Source organism: Taurulus bubalis (genome assembly GCF_910589615.1).
Source record: "Taurulus bubalis genome assembly, chromosome: 13".
Lineage (NCBI taxonomy): Eukaryota > Metazoa > Chordata > Actinopteri > Perciformes > Cottidae > Taurulus > Taurulus bubalis.
This window is the reverse complement of record NC_136601.1, coordinates 6,402,912-6,425,904: the sequence shown is the minus strand read 5'-3', so window position 1 is coordinate 6,425,904 and position 22,993 is coordinate 6,402,912. Positions and strand designations below refer to the sequence as shown.

Sequence of the window (22,993 nt, the reverse complement as noted above, 5' to 3'; positions counted from 1 at the left end):
GGAAATGGTGGAAGGTATCAACTTAACAGCATACCTGAGTAATTGAGCTCATTGGCTCTACCAGCTAACTACTATGCATTCAGAAGAGTCCACAGCCACCGTACATGACCGCCCCCTAGAGGTGAGACAGTGCAATACAGCTTAATCAGTGAGACTACATTTGTAAAGAAAAAGAAAAGGTTAAATCTTCTTTAACAACTTATTTTTGGTAACTTGATCACCGAACATCATTTTAAATTATTTCCTATGATTAATGGTTGGAGATGCTCATAAGCACACACTAAATCATCCATCAACTTGGAGTTAAAACTTTACTCAAGTAAAGAAAATATACTTCGTACTATGTTAGTAATGTCATATATTTGTGGAATACGAGATGAAGATAAAAGGGTTACTTTATCCCAGCCAGATGTGTTTCTTTGATAAGCCGACCAATGTTTATTTGAGCTAAAAAAATAAATAAAACATAGCCGGAAGTGACCGTGTCTCTTTCACCTCCTGTGGGACAACAAGTATGTAATTTCTATTAAAACTGTTATGTATTACGCAGCAGAGATGATGTTTTTTTTTCCGGCTGGATGGATGAGTCTTTAAGGAATCTGAATATGTCTTCAAAGTATGAGGTACGTGCTGTAAACAACGTTTTGAATGGAATAAACTGGTTGAGTTATGAGCTAACCTCAACTGTTAACCAAAGTTATCTAACTGGTAACTGACTGTTAGCCTCTCCTGTCACCGCAGAGCCAATTAGATCTGAAAAAAAACACCTTTTTTTTAGTGTAAACCACTGCTAGAAGTCACGGATGTGGCTAATGCTTAGCGTTAGGCACCAATGTAGCAAAGTTGCAGCTCAATATGACATTTACATAATGTGTCAGAAAGAAAGAAATTCAAATAAAATGAATGCTTAAGATATGCCATAGATGCCACTGCTGCCGGTGTAATGCCACCTTATATTATTAACTTTCTATGTAACGTACGACTTATTAACACATGTCCCCCTTCACATATACATTTTATCATTATTTATTCTTAACGCATATTATTATATTAGAAGATTACACACAATAAGCAATTTCATGGAAACCTACAAGTTGAATGAATTGCTACCACAGCTATAACACTGGTGTTGCACCAGGATCAGTTGATTTGGTATGAAGTGGTTTTCCTTGTACACTATCGCCATCTGCTGGAACAAAATGGCCAAGACAGACACGCCCTCCCAGTCCTCCCTCTTTTTATTTTTATCCCAACATTCCTTGTGAAATCCAGTTGGAATTATGTTTGAGGATGTGCCGCCATCATTCTCATCTTGTAGCTTCTAGGTCTCTCGGTGGTTAATTAGATCTGAAGGGCCAAAGAGCAAACATTATGATAACTAATATAACTACTATTTTAATAGCGAAATGAAAAAATAAACCAGCTGGGTCTTCCTGCCTGAAAGCACCATTGACCCACTCAAAACCAACTTTGGGCATGATGATTAATACCAAATGTTGTCCATAAGAAGTTTCAGGAAAAAAAATATAATAGATATAATGGATCATGGCTATGATTTCTTAATGAATATATCAAATATGGGTTGAAAGTTATGACACAGAAAATGCAGGAATACTTTCTTCTGTTCGACTGGATGTTTTTGTAATGGTTTCAAACATTTTAATAAGTTTCTAGGTTGCATCAACGTTCATTGATGTACATTAAGTTTGTTTTGGCGGTCACTTCAAGGGAGTTTAGGCTTTTAAACTCAAAATGTTCCTCCTCAGGAGACAACCAGCCCCGCAGGGATCGCCCAGGTTTTGGGACTTTCCCCTCCTCCCGTGGTGCCCCCATAGATTCTGGCTCATGTATCCGTGTCCAATACATGCATTAGTCCCCCTCCCCTTTTGAATTCAAATCTGCCCAAATCCTCGCAAACTAGTGTTACCCTGTCCTGCTCAAGAGCTAGAGGGACCAACTACTGACCTGAAGGATCAGAGCAAAGCCTTTGAGTGGGTAGCTAATTCCCTCTTTAGCCCTCATCAGCTGTCCTCCGGGCTGAGATGGAGGCGTGAGCGATAAAGCAAAGCTTGCCCCATCTGGCAGAAAAGTACAAAATTAGCTAATAGAGAAGGAATGAAACCGCTTTAGTTACTTGTAGTATTTCTGTGCTGTGGAAGAAGAAGAAACAGACACTTGTCCAATCTTCTCCCATTCTTTTTAGTATTAAATAACTCTCAGTTCACGTTTTGGGCCTTCTCTGTGAACCATTGGCACATTCAACCCTTCATTTTGGATTTATGAAACTACAATTGTTTCAATACTTTCAACTCTAACATGCTGACTGTTGTACAACTTCCTTTTACCATTAAATAATCCAGACACTTAATTTGGTGCAGAGAAAATACACGATGATACCTTTACTTTGAGTATATTTTGATGCTAATACTTGTGCACTTTATGATTTTTTTATGTAGAACTTTTACTCGTAATCAAGTATTTTCACACTGGATCATGCAGGTTCACCAGAAAGCCCTTCAGCCTCTACCCTGCAGCTGGAGCTCCGGCTCAGGAGATGCTGCTGCCGGGCTGAGGAGCAGACCTTCCTGAACACTACCGCTGTTCACAGAAGCTGAAAGTTTCTCGTAGTACCTTTTTTTAAGTAGAAGATCTGAGCACTTCTTCCAGCACTTGACCAAACACAGCACGACACAGCAAAGAAAGGATTGGATTTCACTTTTTTTGTCGATATCAATCCAGTAAGATATGTTTGGATCCGACCTGATACCCATCCTTAGGTACCAACCTGAGCCCCATCCTTAGGATAGGCTCGGGAGATCCCTACTAGCAAGTAAGTAGCTTTCAATGTAAAGAAAAAAACACCAGGTATTTGTTCAGGTGTTACTAGATTGTCAGGTAGTGAGAGTACAAGCACATCTATAGCGTAACTAGCTCAAACCTGTGCAGTCTGATGGGATAACACCGCCTGAAACGGTCCTGGAGACATTTCTATCATCAGATTCTGAGGTGTAGAGTGCATTGCATAATCCAGAGAGGTATTTCTATTATTTTCTTCCACCCTATTTATAACAGTGAGGTGACAAACACCCGTTTGTTTAATACAAATCCAGGTCTGTTGTATTGGATTGTATCCGCTGTAGCGAGGCGTAGCCTTCCCAATTAACCGTAACCGTATATATGTATACTAACGTCTAAACCAATGGCACCTACACAGAAGATACAAAACGGTGGCCCCTTGAGGCCCCTGGTTGCTTACAGTGTCTGTGACTCTATTGCCCCCTGTTGCCCCAATCGAGGAGCAATACAAGATAAATTGACACTGGGCCCAATTTCATCTTTACTTGGAGGCTGAAGTGCTGCTGTTTGGAGTGGCGCCCTAACCTATCTGTTAGCTCTAATGGAGGCCAATATATAGATAAGTGTGTCTCGCCGGGAAAATCAATATCGATGTGGCCCCTGATGGTTTTTGAGTTAAAGTGCTTTGTTTTCTGCCATTGCCTCGAAACAAAAGAGGCTGTGGGTCCTTCTATTAACAATTCCCAGTCAACCTTGAGACGGAGGGTCGCAGTCCGAGATAGAAATAGAAATAGACAGATGGGGAGGTGGTGGAGGGTACCAACACCACTAGAGCGTTAGATTTGGTGGAGGAGCGAAACGCACCATCGATGGAGCGATGGCAAGAGCTTTGAAGAAGACTGTGATGGGGGAGGGCGTAACGAGACGAAGGCTGGCGGTGAAGGGCCAAAATAATCATTCAATTATGAGAAGACAATGTCATTAGAAAGGTGTTTGGTAAAGAAGAACAGCACACGCTCAGTATAGGTCACGGTTTTAATGCGTCTCAGGTTGATGACAAATGTGTTGCAGTTACAGAGCACCTTTTTTTTTTTTTTTTTTTGCTGTGAATATAGATTTATTGTTGGAAATAAAAGCAAGCGATCTTGTAATTCCAGTTATAGTACATTGGGGCTGGAAATAAGACATAACCAGAGAGTAATATACAGTGTGAATGAAAACACAGAGGGTTGTGTTCTCCAATTACATATTGCTATTGTTTAGCTTGTTTTAATATGAAAACATCATACGGCAAAGACGTCAGATATAAATCAATAACAAGACATCTTCCCTTTCCAAACCAATTCAGTCTATCAGCAATCGATCAGCCATCCGGCTCAGTGCCCTCGCCCGCGTTTATAAAAGCATAGATATTAATGGCGCTCTGCCACAGGTAAGTAAAGATCTTTTGTATAAAAATAAATATACAATTGACTAACAATATCACACTTTATATAGTCAGGTTAGTTGTGTGAGCGGTCATGCTCTCTTAAAAAAGGTGCATTTTGCTGGTTTTATAAAGTTTACACCACATTTCGTTTGATGAGCTGATCGACAAGATGACTTTGAAGGTGAGGATGAAACAAAACAATGGAGGTGAAAACATGAATGTACTTTCTCAACACCGAAACAAAACGCATCTCTTTACAACACGAGCGAGCGGTGCAAAGTCTATTCAACGGACGAAACAGTTGTCACGAGAGAAACATTGTTTACTTTGGTGCACAAACGGCATCTAATCCATTTGATTTGAGGATTGAGATCCTTTTAGAGATGCTGGTGCCCACCACAAAATAACACATTAGGTAAATGTGTGCTGTGGAGCTGTTTAAACAAAAGGAACGACTTGAAACTAAAACGTGAACTAAAGTCCTAGTATTTAAGCTTCATGCTAGACAAACAGAAAGCAAGCTGCTTTTTCTGAGAGGACTCGTGATAACTTGACAAGCTCTACTTGTTCTTTAATTCATTAATTCAAAAGCGAGCAATGGAAAAAAAATATGACCAGATTTCATTGTTTTTGTTTGCTTAGCCTTTTTATTTCTTCTTTTTCTTCTTTCTTTCTTTTAACTTTTACAACACTTGATAATATACTTAAGTTCTACTTTGGAGCTGTTAAAGAAAGACAGACTTTCCATAGTATATGTATTACATGTATTTTTACATCACATAGTACCGTATACGCTATTGTCAGCTACAATATCAGGTACTCTACTTATGTTAATGCAGAGAAGAGTTTCATTCCAAATTCTGCACTTTGGAAAATCGTTCATCATATAATATATTTTCTGAATCCAGCTCTTTGGCACTAAGCTTGAGTTAGAGCTTTAGTTTTATTTTTCCTCGCATCACATTGGTGCAGTTAGACTTTCTGCACACGCTTTCCTTTGTCATGCTAACTAGCCAGAGTTTGTATTTTTCTGTGTCTATTGACTTGCTGTCACTACAGATCGTATATCAACGATTTTTCTTATTTATTCTGTGTAATGCCACCAGATACTTGTAATAGCTTTCATGAACTGGTGTGGTATGTATACTTTTTGTGTGTAATCCAAATCTACAGATGAGAGTAGCAAACCAGATATTTGTTTTTTACCAAAAAAATACAACGAATAACTTGATGGTGGGTCACGGCAGCTGTGACATTGGTGAGGTATGTCGTTTTGAAATGAACACTAGAGAGACGTACGACTACATGAGCTCCACGGGGACGGACTTGAGCGACGGACAGTGGGGTTGCGTGGTCTCCACGGCAACAGCCGACACCATGGAACACTCATACCCTCGGTTGTGTTTGGACAATGTTCCCGACTCATCAGACGCATGGTTGTCACCTTGCAAAAAAACAAACAAAAAACAAACATAATTTGGGGATTTTATCACAAAATATGACAGTATAGAAAATGATCATTTTAGATGAGGTCACAGAACATACTTAACTAATGAGTAACTACCTGAATTAATCATGAACTTCAGTATTAAAATATGTTCATAAAGTGCATATCTAAATCATTATATGTATAAATAAATGCATGAATAAATGACATTTACTAACACTTTATAAATCATCTTATATATTATCTATAAGTCCTTAATACTTAATTTACAAATGGGGAATCCATCATTTATAAAGTATGAAAACCCCAATCATGAAACGCATAATAGTCAAGCTTATTAATCAAGAATAAAGCATTTATAACTGTGTTTATGAATTGCATACTAATGAGTGTTTATGTTGGAACAATGCTTTATAAATGATGAATTAAATGTTTATTGATGCTTTACTAATAAATAGTGTGTAGTTATGATAAATTCATACCCAAAGATGAATGGCAGGCTGTTTCCATGAGTTTCAGGTACCTGTTTCTGAAGAGCAGGATGGACAGACGGCTCTCCTGGGACAGCCCATGGTCGGAATGACCATTCCTTCCACGCCATTTTCTGCCACCATGTAGAACTGCGGGTTTGTAGAGTGATTAGTTCTGACTCTATCTCTATCATCCGACATAGTTCTGGCTTCTTGCTTGGCGATGGAGGTCTTACCCGAGGCACGCTGGTAGTGGTGGTCTCTGACACACTCTCGTCTGTCCCGCTGGTCTCGCTCACGTTATCCACTGAGGGCTGTTTGTGGAAGAATGCTCTGGTTCTGCACAGAGAACAGTAGAAGCAAACACGCAGCAGCATAATTAATTCACAAATCCCAGCTGTCCTCAAACTCACTGAACACCGAGATAAGCATGTAACTATCCACAGACTCCCCGTGGCATTTAGATGCCCATCCATATGAGTCCATATATGGTCATCAAGTCACAGAGGTGGGGCCTATATATTCAACATGGCAGGATTTATGAAATTGACCCGTGTTCTGCATAAGCTGTTGGCAGTGTATTGTCCTAAAAAGTGCAAAAACATGTTGACGTTAGAGTCATTTAAAATGCTTTCAGGATACATGATGTGTATAAGTGACTTGTTGACCAGAGGGGCTAAATTTAGGTACAGAGATAAACTGCCCAAAGGCCTGTGTCTAAGCTTTTAGTGTATTTTATTTTTTGCATGTAAGAGCCTTAAAAGACACAGCATGAGCAGCACGGTGTATTTTTCAGCCCATATCACTATGTACTGTGTGATAGTTTATTGTGTGTGTGTGTGTGTCACACTTGCTTGTGAGTTTGCTGGTTTACTTTCCTCTTTAAGTGCACTTGCAGTCAAGTGCAGAAGGCAATTTGAGGCAGAGCTATTGGCGGCCATGTAGCGTTTCCTCTGGGGTCATACCTCACCGGCTCCATTTTATCGCTGAGAAATGACCTATTTTTATGTGTAATTGCTGTAGAACAAGCTAAACCAAGCATGTAATTGAAAGCGTGCCTCTTGCACAGGGGAGCCGAGAGGGCCGCCAAAACGTTTGGATGTAGTGTAGGTGGAAAGGGGAGGGTGGAGCGCTTTGCGAGTCAAAAAAGTGGAGGACGCCGGCAGCCTTGTCCATAAGCCGGCGAAACAACGGCAAAACAAATCAGCTACTTAGAGGCAGCTCAGGTGGAAATGGACGGGGAGGAGGCGTCGCAGTGTGTAGTTTACGTATGCCGCTCACTACCGCGATGCCATTGGTTCCGCTCGCTCGACCTGCTCCCTGACCCCCGAGGTCATGGCGAGACACCGGCATTACACGGCTCATGCCACCCTGGGTTTGATAGACACCTCTAAATGCCGTTAGCTCATTCGCTGCCCGATGCCTCCCGTGTCAAGAAGACTAAGCGCAACACCGCTGACTGCTTATATGATACATTATTGCAATTTATCTGTGTTTAGGTGTTTTTAAAAATAGATTCAAAGAGTTGGAGGAAGGTTCATCTGGTTGTAGATGTTTTTGACTGAGGATGTGCACCTGTGTGAACTAGGATATGCTTGACTTGAGTCTTAGTTTTGTTTTTACTCATGCCGTGATCAAAACATGTTCTGTCACTGTTTTATGTTGTATGTCTGAAACTTTGTTTATGCTACTGCTGTCTTGGCCAGGACACTCTTGTAAAGGAGATTTGTAATCTCAATGAGGCTTGTCCTGGGTAAATACATTTTAAATAAATTAAAAAAATCGACCATTTACCATTGGAGCCTATTAATCCCATAACAGGATTCCCACATTTACCGTATTAATCAAACTCATTATAATTAGGATCATTTTGGGGACGTAAGAATCTCATTATGTCCAGACAAGGTTAGCTTTGCATAACACTATCCTTTTGAGATAACGACCTGGGGGGACATTTTATATATGCAATGCAGTTTGGAGCAAATGGTTAAACTGGTCCTAAAAGCTAATTATAGAACATTTTAGCAGGGGAAATATTTTACGTTCCTTGCTTTTATTGCTGCAAATCATATTCTTGTTCTTGGTTCTTTCGTTTCACCAATCATTTCCTCTGTGGCTTCCTTTCTTCCATCTATTCTTCCTCCTATGCTTTGTTTTGTGATTTCTCCATCTTCATTTCTCCTTTTCTTTTCCTTTTTTTTAACCTATTTTGCTTATTTTTCTTCTACTTTCTCGTCCTGCTCTCCCCTCAGTCCTTCACTATGCCTTTACATTTGTTCCTCTTCTCCCGGCCCTTTGACTCTTCCCATTTCCCCATTTCCCCCTTCTCCTTCTCCTCATCATCTCTCGCTTCACTTTCACGATGCCTCAGACCCTCATTTACCACTTCTCCTCCGTCTCCCCTCTCACCCGTAACAGTAGGTGACACAGGCGGCGATGGAGAGCAGGGAAACGAGGGCCACCATGCAGGCCGCGATGACCACGTTCCTCCTCTTCTCCTCCTCGGCCTGCTGAAGATCCCACCACTCCAGGTCACTGAACTGACAACGCTCCCCCATGTAGCCTGAGACACAACTGCAACAGGAGGAAAGTCAAACACAGTGTGAGTGATGGCACATGACCCATCAAACACATCAGCAAAATGTAAATACATCAATTTACAATATGAGCGAAGGTTTTGCTCGAGGTCGACTGATTAACTCATTGGAGGCTTTAGATTTCAGGAACCACGAAATGAAATGAAAAACTGGAATAACTGTAATGGAACTGTAATGATGATTTAAATAAAAACAAGATGGTTCTGCTCATTGACTTGAAACTTAAAACATTTTTTTCTGTTCGTAGATAGTTATATGTAGCACGTGTATAGGTCAAATTCTGAATCCTCTGTGCTTTAGCCACTTTGTCATGAGGTTGTGGTTATAATAATGGAACAATAGTGACACCTAGTGGTTATCTGATGTATTGAATAACACAAGAGAAAAGACACCAGACAGCCTGTAATGTGTACTCTCATACTTTCTAACAATATGAATCTCGCTTGAAAATAAATACTTCTCAGAGATCACATCAATACACACCTCATTTCAGTTTGAGTTACTACATCTACGGCAAAACAGGGGATCAAACTACGTCAGCTCGGGGAAAGGGACGGTGTCTCGTTTGAACTCAAGACATCAGTAAACCCTTAAACCTGAAGATGTGCGGTTATTTACTTGCAAGCGTAGGACTCCATGTCAGGAAAGTAGAAGCAGACGCCCTGGTACAGACAGTAGGACTCGTGGGAGGACGGGCAGCTCTCCACTGAGTTACTGTCGTGGTGCCGGGTGGAGACATCAGCGGGGCTGCCGGTCGTCACCCACGCAGATGTGCTCTTCAGCTCTGAGGAGAGGATTTGGGGAAATAATATATGGTTTGTATATGATATTCCATTTATGATAAAGGGGATTGTAATGACCATTTGTCCAATGAATAAAAATAAAATAAAAACATAAATCAAAGGGCCACTGACGCACCGTGATTATGTGGATTACGCAGACAAAAGAATGCATTGTCCATGCAGGATTCCGCGTTTCTGATCATTTATTTAACTAAACAAAACAAGCTAACAAACAAAAGAACAAAGGAACTCCCCATGCTGCCTCTCATGTGCTGGTAAAAAAGCAGAGAGGCCTACCCAGGTGCATGCTGGTCCTGTACCTGCCTCCTACATTCCTGATATCTTTGTGTGTTTTTTTTTGTGTCTTCTATGTAAATTGCTTGCTACTGTGACAAACTAATTTAGTATCTATCTATCTATCTATCTATCTATCTATCTATCTATCTATCTATCTATCTATCTATCTATCTATCTATCTATCTACCTACCTACCTATCTACCTATCTATCTATCTATCTATCTATCTATCTATCTATCTATCTATCTATCTATCTATCTATCTATCTATCTACCTATCTATCTATCTATCTATCTATCTATCTATCTATCTATCTATCTATCTATCTATTTATCTATCTATCTACATATAACCCCAGGCGCCCACAGCGTGACCTAATTAACAAATAAATAAACAACCAAAAGACTGAGAAAGCCTAGAAAACAACTACACATAATTAAACTAAGCTAAAAACTATCTTAAGAAAAATCTATCCTAATATATAAACAAAAAAAATCTAACCTAAATAAGCAAACAAATAGAATAATTAAACAACTTGTGAATGAAATAACTAAATGCTAATATACAATAAATAGCTCCTACAGGGACCATGTTCCATCCCGTTAATGCTAGCTGTACTGGTGTTAGTGATGTTGAGTCGTACTGCATACAAGCCGCCATGTCTCCTGTCAAACACAGTCTTTGCTGCTAACGGACACACACCTTCACATGTCTTCCCGTTGCCGTGGTAGCCAGCCCGACACTTGCAGAGATACTTCCCCAAGGCATTTTGGCATTCTGCGTTTCTGTCACATTTGTGTGTTCCCCGTGTGCACTCATCAACATCTAAAACAAAAGGAGACGAGACCGAAGTGTGTACAATATTCAGAGTATCACAAGATGACAGTTGTGTGTTCACAGCCGATGCCACCGGCTCATCAACATGAGCATTCATTCATTTCCTTCAGCATTACAAGACAATTTCTCCATAACTAAGAATGCACTTCTTCATGAAAGTATTGTTTTTGACCTCCTGAATGCTGCATAAAGACACAAAAGCAAAACTGGTCAAGTCACATTTTTTGACTTTCCTATGAGGCTTGAGGTCCCGTCATTAAACATGATGAGTATCTTTGCTTCCGGAGCAGCTCTGCCTCTATAATATGTTTTTTTTATGTCTAAAACTCAGCTCTGCTCCATTTCCTGTTCTGTCACTTTGGCCAAAGTGTACAAGTTCAACCCCTGCTGCTCTAAGTGTGATAAAAGCATCAATTAAAATCCCATAAATTGTCCTCAGGATATTGTTACTTTCTCCCATACACATCTATAAGAAGCAGCATTACTCACCCACGCACAGCCGTCCATCACCGGTAAAGCCATGGAGACACAGACAGCTCGGGCTGCCAGCGCGCAGCCGGCACTGAGCGTTGGCATCACAGCCCAGCGCGGAGCACTCGCTCTGGTCTGACGGAGAAGGGGACATATGGAACCGTACACGTTTAGTCAGAATAAACATCTTGAGAACTACCCAACCGATTTCACACCGTTTTACCTGAAACCATCTTGTCCGTGAAGAGAGTCGGCTCACGGCCTTCGTCTGAGTTCAGATCGGGCTCCTCTTCATCAGTCGAGGTCAGGGGTGCGCTCTCATCGTGGAGGGTATTGTTCGTGGTAAACCTTGATTTGCCGTCTCCAGATTCTGCACAATGAATTCACAGAGTCAACACAAGCGTTCATCATTTGTCAGCTTTGTTTTTCATAGCTTATGCAGAAGAATGATGCACTTTAAACACGCTGGCCTAAAATATGTCACCCGCTGTTCCACTCGGGGCGTCGGCGGGCGAGCAGCTTCTTCCATCGGCTGACAGGGCGTGGCCTGACAGGCAGGAGCAGTGGGCCAATCCCAGCCTGCTTTCACACACCTGGGCACAAGCTCCATTCAGGTGAAGGCAGACGTCGGCCCCTGAAGACGTGGATGCAGAAGGACAATCTGAGACTCAACCAGGACCTTGTTTCGTTGCAGCAGAATATACTCAATGCACAATCTTCCATCTTGGGATCATCCTTCATTTTCTGTTGCTAAATGCAGCGTTTTTAAAACCTCAGCATATGATTTCTGAACAAATTAATCTCTTAAACTGAATCCATCCCTGCACCTGGTTTAGCAAGAGGATGAACCACCACGATGGACGCCGGTTGGACCATGTTGCCGCGGATGCGCTGCAGTTTCCTCCCGGTCCGCTTGTGTACGCTCCTCAGCTGCTGGTGCTCCCGGTCAGACATCCACAACCTGTCCTCAAATACCGCAAGGTCAAAAGGTCGATCTGGAGGAATAGAAGAGAGGGAGATCTATTTGTGATTTGCGGGGAATTTAACACATTTGATTGCTGGGAACAGATTCATTATTTTCCTTTCTCCCTCTTCTTTCGTTCTTAAATTCTTACATTGAGTTTTTGTTCACCTTAGCCTTACATTGCCAGGCTATATGTGTCACACGAGCCTCACCTACTTGGTTCTCTAACAGGACCCGTCGATCTGAACCATCCAGAGCGGCGGTCTCCACCAGGCCCCTCCTCTGGTCGCACCAGAACAGACGGTCCTCCGTGAAGTCGATGGTCAGGCCGCTCGGCGACACGAGGCCGGTGCTCGCAATGACAGCGCGGCCTTCGCCCTCCAGGGAGGCACTTTCCACGGCAGGATGGGAACCTATATCAGTCCAGAACAACTTCCTCAAAAAGTAAAGAGAGCATTGTGAATTAGCCATCGGTGCTGTATTAATCCCACAGAACCTCCAGCTGTTTTTTTTTAAATGTCGGATGAAGTCCCTCAAGGCCAGTTTCTAGTTTTAATTTCTGGAACTATCGCACTCATGCAGCCACACTCACTTTGCCAAAGGATGAACTGCGATTCCTCTTGGTTTTTCCAGCCCTTTGCTGACGATGGTTTCTCTGTTCAGCCCAGTTAATGTGCTGCAGTCGACAGATGACTGGCTGCAGGACACAAGTATACAGAAGAGTCAAGCCCAAACCAAAAAGCATTTAAATTCTGACAATGTTAAGCAATGCAACTGTTGCTTAAGTATACTATAAAAAAATACTCCTACATTTTTGTTTGAGGTTTAATAGAAACAAAACAGATGAATACAATCTAATATAACCAAAGTATCAAAAGCACAAAAAAACATTGAAATACAAATGATCAAGTTAAAACTTTCAGCACTTAATAAAACATTATTTTCATGATTTATCCTCAACGCAAACACCGCTCACCCTTTATCCGTCCAGTACATCCTGCGGTGGATCCAGTCGATCGCCAGTCCCTCTGGAGAGTCCAGACCATCAGAGACAAGGACGTCCCTCGACCCGCCGTTCAAATCCACCCGCTCAATAGTCTTCCGGCTTGCACTCGCAAAGTACACCTTCAAAATGCATAAAAAAATATCAAAAATAAATGCAATTAGCATTTAAAATCGATGAGCTTCACAAACATTCAACATGTATTGCAACTATACAGTAGAAAAGATCATTTGTCATGAAACAAGCCATCAAATGACACTGTCTGTCCACTAGATGTCCCTGTTTGTCTTCACTAAACCCTGGAACTGGTCTTCCTCAGTTATGCTACTCCTGAGGACTCCTGACTCCTTAGGGCAGTCGAGTACCAACTGGACTACGATTGCCTCTATTGAAAACATCTGAAACAGAACAGCAAATATAAGATCTAAGGTGCTTCCATCTTACATGTTTCTGCACAGGGTCATAGTCCAAAGCTATGATTGCTCCTCTTGGATCCTCCACAAGGGTTTGAGCCCCAGCGCCTTCAGGATAAACTTCTCGTACATCCACAAAAGTGGCAACTAGTAGATACGGCGGTGGTCCTGAGGAAAGGAAATGCATTATGTTATGATCAGAGGTGCTTCTGTTAGATGTAAACCCACTGTAATATGCAGAGAGCTGACGGCTTTGCCATAGCATGACTCACCAGAGGCCAGGCAGCGCTTGCCGTCCCGGTGGAGCTGGTAGCCGGGCAGACAACCACAGCGCCACCCACTAGGGGCGCCGGGAGTACAGAGCTGACTGCAACCCCCTCTGTCTGCTGACGAGCAGCCTGCAGCAGCAACACAGTGTGTTAAACACACACACACACACACACACACACACACACACACACACACACACAGATGAGCCTGTGACATTGACATAGAGGCCCCGTTTTCCTACGACATGTTGATGCTTCATATATCTTATTACAGGGAAAGACAACAACGTGCATGTAGTTTAGGGCGCTGTCTCCAAATTGTATTTGCTGTGTATTTCGTTCTTTTTCAGTCCAGTTCAGAAAGGAAAACTCTCTTGTTGACAGCATGTGCCTTGGTCGTATGGGAAGGAATATGGATGCATTACACTGTATAGCAGGAGCTGTCCACTGGGCCACTGTGGTGACTCATTGGCCACAGAATACCACTCACATTTTAAATAATTAAAATTGAAATTAGGCACTAATCAAAACCTCAGTGTTCACAGATGATGTCTTCCTCTACATTGATTCCATCAGGTGTTTGATCATTATCTGTTCAGCAGTGAAGCAAAGCCACCTGGTGACTGCGCCGCTACGCTTCCCGACTTCTGATCCATCTCACCTTGACCACTTTGATTCAACTCTTACCTTTGTTATATTTAGAGAACTTAGGCTGGAAATAATGCTGTCGCTCCTATATTAGGTTAACAAAATGACAAAAGATCTGAAATATCGTATTGTTTTTTCGTAAATCATTCCCAACTTAATGTAATGAGGTCAATTGTTTATATTATTCTACTACATTAATGTTTCTATTAGTATAAGAAAACAAATGCCTTCTCTATGCATTGAGCTTCAGCATTTAAACCGAAAAGAACATTTTCTACACTGTACGCACACAACACATAAATATGAACTATATAATATATAATATAATAAGATATAGTGTTTTTTTCTTACTAAAAAATTGCATAACATCCATCCATGTGAGATAGTCCTTACCAGAACAGGCGTGTCCATCCGCCTGGAGTAAAGATCCCTCAGGACACACACACACAGCGCCCTCGTCTGTTGTCAGGCATCCAAGGCCGCACTTCCTGGTCATGTTGCCTTCACATGGTCCGATTTCTGATCGTGGAAAATAAAATCAATATCTTAAAAACTATTTTATTTTCCATGGTAACAATAATTGTACAAATCGGATGAATTAAAGCTAAGTGAGTTAAAAACCACAGACACATGATGAACAAAAGTTAAATAATTTGCTGTGCCATAACTGTTTATTACGGGCCATATTGCATCATCACAGGGATGTTACGTGTTCAAGAATCCTTCGGGTTATTTGTACGGTCAGCGGATTGTAGAATCTAACAGCCGGATGGACAACAAGCTTCTTAGTAAAATCCCTTTATAAAGTCAGCCCTAACCCAAACGAAACAGGTGAACGTGCCCAAACAGTGAGGCCGATGTGATGCTAGCTCACACGGGCGTGGTATCTCCTGTGCCTGTGATGGCCGTGAGTACAGAGGCGGGCTGTACAGATATGAATCTGATGTGAAATAGTTACAGTATCTCTGCGTCTGACTGGTTACTTCTCTCTTGTGGTAACGGGTAAAAAATATATAAAAATTGTTCTCGCCTTGCAGCTTCTTGCTGTTTTGTGGTACGTTTTTAATACTTTGAACATTAATTTAATTAATGATAAGCAAACACACAGGAGGAACTGTTCTATATATGAGCAAATGCTCTGCTCTCAAAATCAACGGAATGAATGACATTTTTGTATTTCCGTTTGTTTTTATTTAATCAAAAATAGCGGCCCGGCTATATACTACCTATGCCCCGTAATCTCGGCCGTTGGCTCTATTGTCTGGCCGGCTGCTTGGCTGCATGCTCGTCTTCTTCTGGACCTTGGCAAAGGTTGTCTGCTAAACGGCTTAGAGCGGACAAAGCTGCTGACCAGATATGTTCCCATTGCATCTAATCTCATTGTGTACGTGAACCTGCCCAGTGCTGTTGGCCTCATAGCTGTGAGATTAGAAGAGAAGAGCATGTCCATAATGTGTTTTAGTATGTTGAGTGAGTTAAGTGCTGCGTAGACAAACAATAAAATCTGTCTTTACGTTCCCTCATGGTCATAGTGACAGACCTGCATTATGGCAGATAGTGGAATGACCAAACACAGGCTGAGGTAGAACATCTATATGGAATATCTGGATTAGTAAAACAATCAGAATGTCTCCAAACTCTGACCCTTTTTATACCAGAAAGCTGGCTGCTGTCTGGATTTAAAAAGAGGCTTGCCAACAGACACATTGGTCTAATCCTAAAAAGAAATGGTTGAATATACGTTGATTAACTTGCATATGAAATTCCTGCTTCCATCGACCTCACATAGCCTCTCAGTCAAAGCACTTTACTGAAAAAGTGTCACTGTTTTGACCCAAATAACTTAACACACAATTGAGAGCTCACATATGTCTAGTCCAGTCTGCTTAGCATATGACCCGGCCTTTTTATTGGCTCCGTGGGGTCAAAGTCGTGTCTGGGGGACAAATGCCACCTTTCAAAGCGCAACAAAAAGAAGAGCTTCTAATCCGAAAGCTGCTTTCTTCTCGCTGACCAAAACAAAGCGCAAGTGTTGCCACTTTTTTTGAATAATACGTCTTTTTTTTCCCCCTTATAATTATTCTGCACAGCTAGAACAGAAGTATTCAGAAACACAGACATTTTGAAAATGGACAATTGTAGATTTTCTGTTGCAATCCTGCTTCAAATATCGCTTCCTATCAAGGATGAAACTGCTTCATGGTGTTATATGGAATATAAATGCCTGTTTATCATCAATCAAGGGGTTGAGCCAGTTGTATAGACTGTGTCAACAGTATCCAGGAGTATATTTGGAATTTACATAAAGCCTCAAGTGGAAAAGTCTTTAGTTTGTAATCAGTGAACGTATCACTCCACAGCTAACCGCTAATGCTAGCTAGCTTTTACGCACCACACAACTTCATCTGTGAATGTATATTTTCTGCGTGCCATGTAACCAATAACACTATAATAGAATCAAAAGTGAGTTACCATCATAACAATAACAATACTTCCACTCTACCTCCACATGTCTTCCTGTCCGGTCGGAGGGCATACCCTTTAGGGCAGGTACAGAAATAGGAGCCCGGGATGTTTTCACAACCAAGAGAGCAGCCGTGGTTCCAATGCGCACATTCATTCACATCTATGGCACACACAGACAAACAGACTAACTGGGCAACAAATCTTTCCTTGATGGAATGTTTATTTCATTGATTTAATGGGATGGATACCAACCTTCGCAATAAGTGCCTCGCTTACTGAGAGCAAAGCCTTCACTGCACTGGCACGTCCCCTGCTCGGCCGGACTGGAACACACATTCACGCAATTTCCATTTTGTTCCTCACAACCTATTTAAGAAAAGGGGTCAACGGTAACACATTAACAAAGTGCTATCATTTGGAACACGTCTAAAGTAAATGTAAATACAAGGGATGAAATGGAGAGATGCTACAGAGCAATTAAAATGTCAAAGTTCAGCTGTAACCTGGAACAGATGATTGGGAGTCTGCCATTGGCTGGTTGAGGGGATGTACCACCTTGATATTAACTGGGGGTTTTGCCATTTGTTTTATGTTAACAATCAGTGGCTCTCCACCAGTGTACTTGTTTACTTGTTTTATAACCCGAGATGCTGCATCAGTGTAGTACAAGTGCTCCAAGAAAACTGATACCCCCTGTGTCTGAGACCTGACCAGAGGAGACAAAAACAAAAGTGTTTTATCCCAGTGTGCGAACAAAAATATCATGATGAATAAGTAATGGGAACAAATCCATCTGCTCACCAAAGTGGCCGATCTACGATGTGCAGGACGTTGCCGTTGTAATCGCAAGAGCTGATGGCACTTTCTCCTCGGAGACCAAGCTGAACCCAGAACAGTCTTTTGTCCTCTCGGTCAATTGCCAGGGCTTCCAGTTGTTCTGCTATCTTAATGAGTGTAGTTTTCATCTGTCCTGTCACATCAGACCGCTGGATACTTGGGGTCGGCCCGCCAGACAGCCAAAAAAGAAACCTGCAAAATATTAGTTTTGAACTGAGAAAGGTCTTTGATACTAAGCATTGTCAAATGTCTCACTTTCTCTTTCTAGTTGTTTGCTCGCTTTGTTACAAAATAGTAGCTTCTACGAATGTCTCTGTTTGGGCATTTTCTCTAATGAAAATATGATATGGCTATACACCTTCACACCTGTCTTTTCAATGTGGTTGGCACCTCTCCAACACCCTCATATGAATACTAATAGGAATGCCCCCCAAAATCAGTGGCTTCGTAATCGTTTTGCCTCATATTCATATTATAGTATGTTTAATACATTCTAAGACCCCCCACAGACATGTAAGTTAAATACTAAACATGCTCATGGCATTTCATTTCTTGGAGAAATATTCCAAATGTTAATTTAAATCCGTCGCCGTCATTATTCACTTTTGCATATCCACTCGGGGGCATGGATATAGACAGCGCAGGCAGTGCGGGGGAGAGAGCATGCTGGGAGAATGAGATTGCTTCTCAGAAATATGCCTAAATTCACAGACCTCACATTAAACAGAATATGGTGTTATTTGCTATACAAGCCCTGGAAAAGGCAAACCCATCTCCATCATAGTTTACATTTGTTGGGGGGGTAAACAAAATGACATGCTATGATAGATATATACACTGATGATTGCTTGGTAGTATGTACATTACTGTTAATCTGCCTATGTGAGAAAAAAGTGCCATCATGAGAGGATTACCTGTTAGTGGGGTCAACGCTAATAGAATGTGGTTGGGTCAAGTGTCTTAAAAGAGTCCTTTCATTTTTCCCATTTATATCCATTGTCTTGATTTTTCCCTTTTCTCCACTTGTCCAGTATACACGGTTCCAAATCCAGTCCACTGCAAGGCCCGAGATGTGTTTGTCAGATGAGTACAGTTTCTGGAAAGCAGACGTTACAATTGAAATGGTCTGAGTCCCATCAAAGATGATTGTTGAATACCAAGAAAAACAAGTATAAAGTTTGAGTTTTGGTAGTTTCATTTCCAGAAGGATCTTCTTTAGAATCCTATATATTTGTTTACACTGTTCCTTAACCGCTATAGTTGGATGACTACATTTCAGACAAGGGACTGGAATCTAAGTTCTCCACAACTTTATAGCAGTTACATAATCACCTGTCTGTGTGCTCCTCTCACAGACGCCTTGTAGATGACCCCAGTGTGTTTGTCAGCCCAGTAAACTCTCTCCTCTCTGAAATGAAAGTCGAGCAGGATGGAGCTTCCCACTCCAGCCACGAGCCTTCTCTGGTTCTTCCCATCGAGGTCCATCCGATGAATAGCTTTCCCATGGCCAAATATCAGGAATGGCTGTGAGGCTTGACGAAATAGAACATCCCATTAAATCTTATAAATTCTGTTATTAAGGCCCTAAAACACAAACTGCCAGTAATTCCAAACATACTTCAGTATTCATACTTTTGACTTGACTACATTTGTTTATACTGAGTTAAGGCATTAAAAATGAATTAATTTACCGTAAATTAAACAAACCAACGGTTATTAAAAAAGGATAAAGTTGGCTCGATTGCAGTCAGCTTCAACATGTTATGGTCCCAATTAGAGGGAAATGTACAATAAAGCAGGATATGATTAAGGGTGTGGCTACCTTGTGATCTACAGTTTGCTACCACGGTTTGGGAATCTTAGGTGTTTTCGTCTTAGAACTTTAACCCATTTAGAGTGTGTTTTGAGTTTTTTATGGTTAATTGTGACCGTTTTTGTTGAATAAAAATTCAGTTCTCAGTTTTATTTAGCTCCACCTTCTCCTATTACTTCTGCTTGGGAAAAGCCAAGATGCAGATGGCCAAAAACCAAGATAGCCACGTCCAAAGTCCCAAACTCGAGGCTCCACACTGCCGTCCACAAACCAATGGGTGACGTCTCGGTGACTGCCTCCACCTCTTATATGCAGTCTGTGCTTATGTAGCATCCTCTATTGGGGAAATGTGTCAAGATAAAGCCAGACTTTAAAAATTATAATTGATTCAAGCGTTTATATAGTAATCTATGTTGTAATAGCAACGCCTGTTTTTCTGCTACTACAACAGAGTTGCGCCATAAGTCATCGGCTAACCTTCACTCTGGAGAAGATACAGAGATTTATGAATGTACAAGATGCATTAGACCCGTTCAATGCATTAAGTGAACAAGAGTCTGGAGGTTTCAGGACTGAGCGATGTGTCCTTGGGTGATGATGAATATTTGTTGTGGTGAGTAGCATAAAGGGACAACAAATTTGAATTCCATTATCCAACCCTGGGTTGTAAATCAATACATTCTTATAACGTTGGCAGTTTTAGGTATACAGCAGACTCATCTCATTTAAAAAGCCTATTCAAGGCTGTCATGGGGTGATGTTCAAGGCAGACTCAGCTGCCTTTGGATAAAACGTTATCCTTTGGCATCAAATCACTCACTCAATCTTTTGATTCTGGCAATATCTGCAATGAATGAAATCGAAGGCTCAAATGGTAAAGGTTATTTTCTCTTAGGTCTCTGCTTTAGTACATCACATTCATACACTGCGGTTCAGTTATAAGCAGCAGAAAGGTCTACATTTGTAAATGGAATGAGTGGATGCCCATTCCAACAAGTCATTTGCTAGAAACACTGAGCTAAGTTTCGTAATAAACAGATTCAGTTTACTCCACAGCCCATTAAACGATGACAGACTATGACGTGAGGACAAATCTGTGTTCACTGTCTGTAGGACTATTGATAGAAGGTTATATATTCTATCTATATAGATCTGGGTCTATCATGGCAATAGCGCTGTCATGTGCATCCATGGATACCACCCTTAACTCTGTGGAATGAAGAAACCAGACAAACAACATAATGATTGTCTGGCCTGGGATCCCCAAGATGGGTAAGTTGCTAGGAGGCATCCAGATGAATCATTAATTGACAAGTTCACATGGTGGTCAGCAGGATTCTTGACCTGGTTAGCTCAGTTCATTGGTTTTCATTGGGGGAAACACAGGAACTCAAACCAACATTTTTCCATTTTCATAAACAAAACAAGAAAGCAAGCCACACATAAACAGCGCCTCCTAATGCATGGCAAGGTAATCAATATGGACATTTTACATTGTGGTAACATTCATTTGCGAAGTGAGTGGTCATTTTGGTTAGCCTACGCAATCCTGTTGTTCTTCAAAAGAACCAAATACTTATTTATTATTATTATTTTAGCTGTGGATAAAATGTTAAACCCCCAATAAGCGAAACGGCATGTAGACAAAAAGGGTTGGGCAATACCATGACCTTTGACCTCTCTGTGGAGGACACAGAATAGTGACAACAATTTCTCCATGGGTGTTAAGCGAAAAAATTATCACATTATTGCAATTCATTATGAAACATTATAATCAACTAACCTAACTCTGCCATCTGGCGTGACAGAGGTCAATGCTACAAGATTTTGGACATCAGCGATCACCATCTGTAAGCTTCAACTGATGTCCTTGTGGCATCCCACAAAAAACTTAGGCTCAGCCTGAGATACTCCCACTCAAGCACAGGCCAGTTTACTGTACATTGGCTACAGTGCATTGTATTGTCTGCTTAGCCAAGTTTACTTTGCCACACACGCTGTAGAGTGGCTGACATTTACACTCTGCCGCTCTGCTTTTGCTTTATGCGGTGTGTGGGGGTGGGGTACATCTAGTGTGAGCAACTTGTTGTGTTTTATTTCACTTGATTGGTGCTTTTTTTTTTTTTTTTTTTAAATGCCTGGCACACCAGCCCAAGACAGAAGAGTAGTTATGCAGTCGTCGTGAAAAGTAGTTTGCTATATGAAGTCTGTTATGGTGTTTATCCACATTGAGAGGAGAAAAATGGGATATCTATATGAACATCTTTAAACATCTATTTTTTTTTAAGTTTATGTATACAGACATACATTTCAAGTAATAATCAATTTAAGATTGAAACAAAACATTTATCAAATAAAATGTTGCTGTTCACTGAGGATTGCACGTAAAATAAAAGACCTCTATGGCAGTGTGGCCCTCTGCATTTGTATAGATAACAATATTCAGCACCATTACGTTTAACCAATATTTATTTGTGCCTTTATGAAAGTAGTTATTGTTCCTGGGCCAACCTGCCTGTCATATTACTTCCAACTACACCCATAAGATACGAAAAGATTTGTAGACTTCTGACACGTGGTTTACTGACAAAGGGCCTAACACACAGTGTCCCTGCAGTACTTTCAACAACCCCTCTATCAATACCATCAGTCCAAGCAGCAGAGATGTGAACCACACTCACCCACACAGCTGCCATTTCTCCCCGCTCGTGATAGCCGTTCATCCCAGCATGCGGTACCGAGGGCCAAGGCTCCAGAGCTCTGCACCATGAAATAGATGAGCGCTGCTGTGATCGTTGCAGCCAACATAATCCTGCACGCCGTCCCTGTCTCAGGAGCTGCACTTGTTCACTTTTCCTCAGGCATTCCCACTACTAGCACTGGCACACAAGAATTCCCCAGAATTAAGCAACATTTGTTTTTGGACTGTTGGCATCTTTGTCCAAGGCTTCAACTATGGAGACGGTGGAGCTTCACATGACAGAAGCTGTCGCGCTAAAGAGAAACGTAATACCCCAATGCAAAGATGGAGTACTCGGAATGAAGAGTGTACTACTGCCAGTGCAGTGTTCAAGGAAAAAAAAACTGTGTGTGGGATTCTCCTCACTCCTCCCAGGCTGCCAGTCTGTTTTGGAAGCAAAGATTGAAATTCCTGACACCCACGTGGTAAATTCTGCACATGCTAGTCCAGCATTAGGAGCAACATCTTCTTTAAGCTACACAGTCAGTGTCTCAAGCAGAATGTGGACTGTGCAAGATATAATGCAGGGCTGAAGACAGGTCCCACACAATAACAACATCTTCCCCTGACCCCACCCCCTGACCCGTGTCCTTTGTGAATGTGGATGGATGTGGCCGTCTGAGTTTTTGTGTCTGGGAGAGAGAGACTTGGAGGTGGACATTGCCTTTAAGGCTGTTAGACAGAACACAAGCCAAAAATATCCATATATGTAT

The 22,993-nt window shown here is 41.5% G+C and overlaps 1 protein-coding gene across 1 annotated transcript; it reads right to left on the bottom strand.

Moving 5' to 3' along the window:
- Window positions 1–79: 79 nt before the first annotated feature.
- On the bottom strand, window positions 80–22,348 carry egf (epidermal growth factor; the record flags this gene model as incomplete). The annotated part of the gene is given in 26 exon segments (XM_079228594.1): window positions 80–115; window positions 1,966–2,078; window positions 5,531–5,570; window positions 5,572–5,669; window positions 6,196–6,292; window positions 6,379–6,481; window positions 8,552–8,716; window positions 9,358–9,523; window positions 10,522–10,644; window positions 11,146–11,262; window positions 11,351–11,497; window positions 11,612–11,761; window positions 11,955–12,122; window positions 12,304–12,527; window positions 12,684–12,788; window positions 13,068–13,216; window positions 13,539–13,675; window positions 13,780–13,905; window positions 14,818–14,943; window positions 16,928–17,050; window positions 17,143–17,256; window positions 17,394–17,596; window positions 17,692–17,919; window positions 18,642–18,823; window positions 19,060–19,259; window positions 22,222–22,348. Coding segments are annotated over 26 exon segments (3,567 nt in total).
- Between the last annotated feature and the right edge of the window lie 645 nt (window positions 22,349–22,993).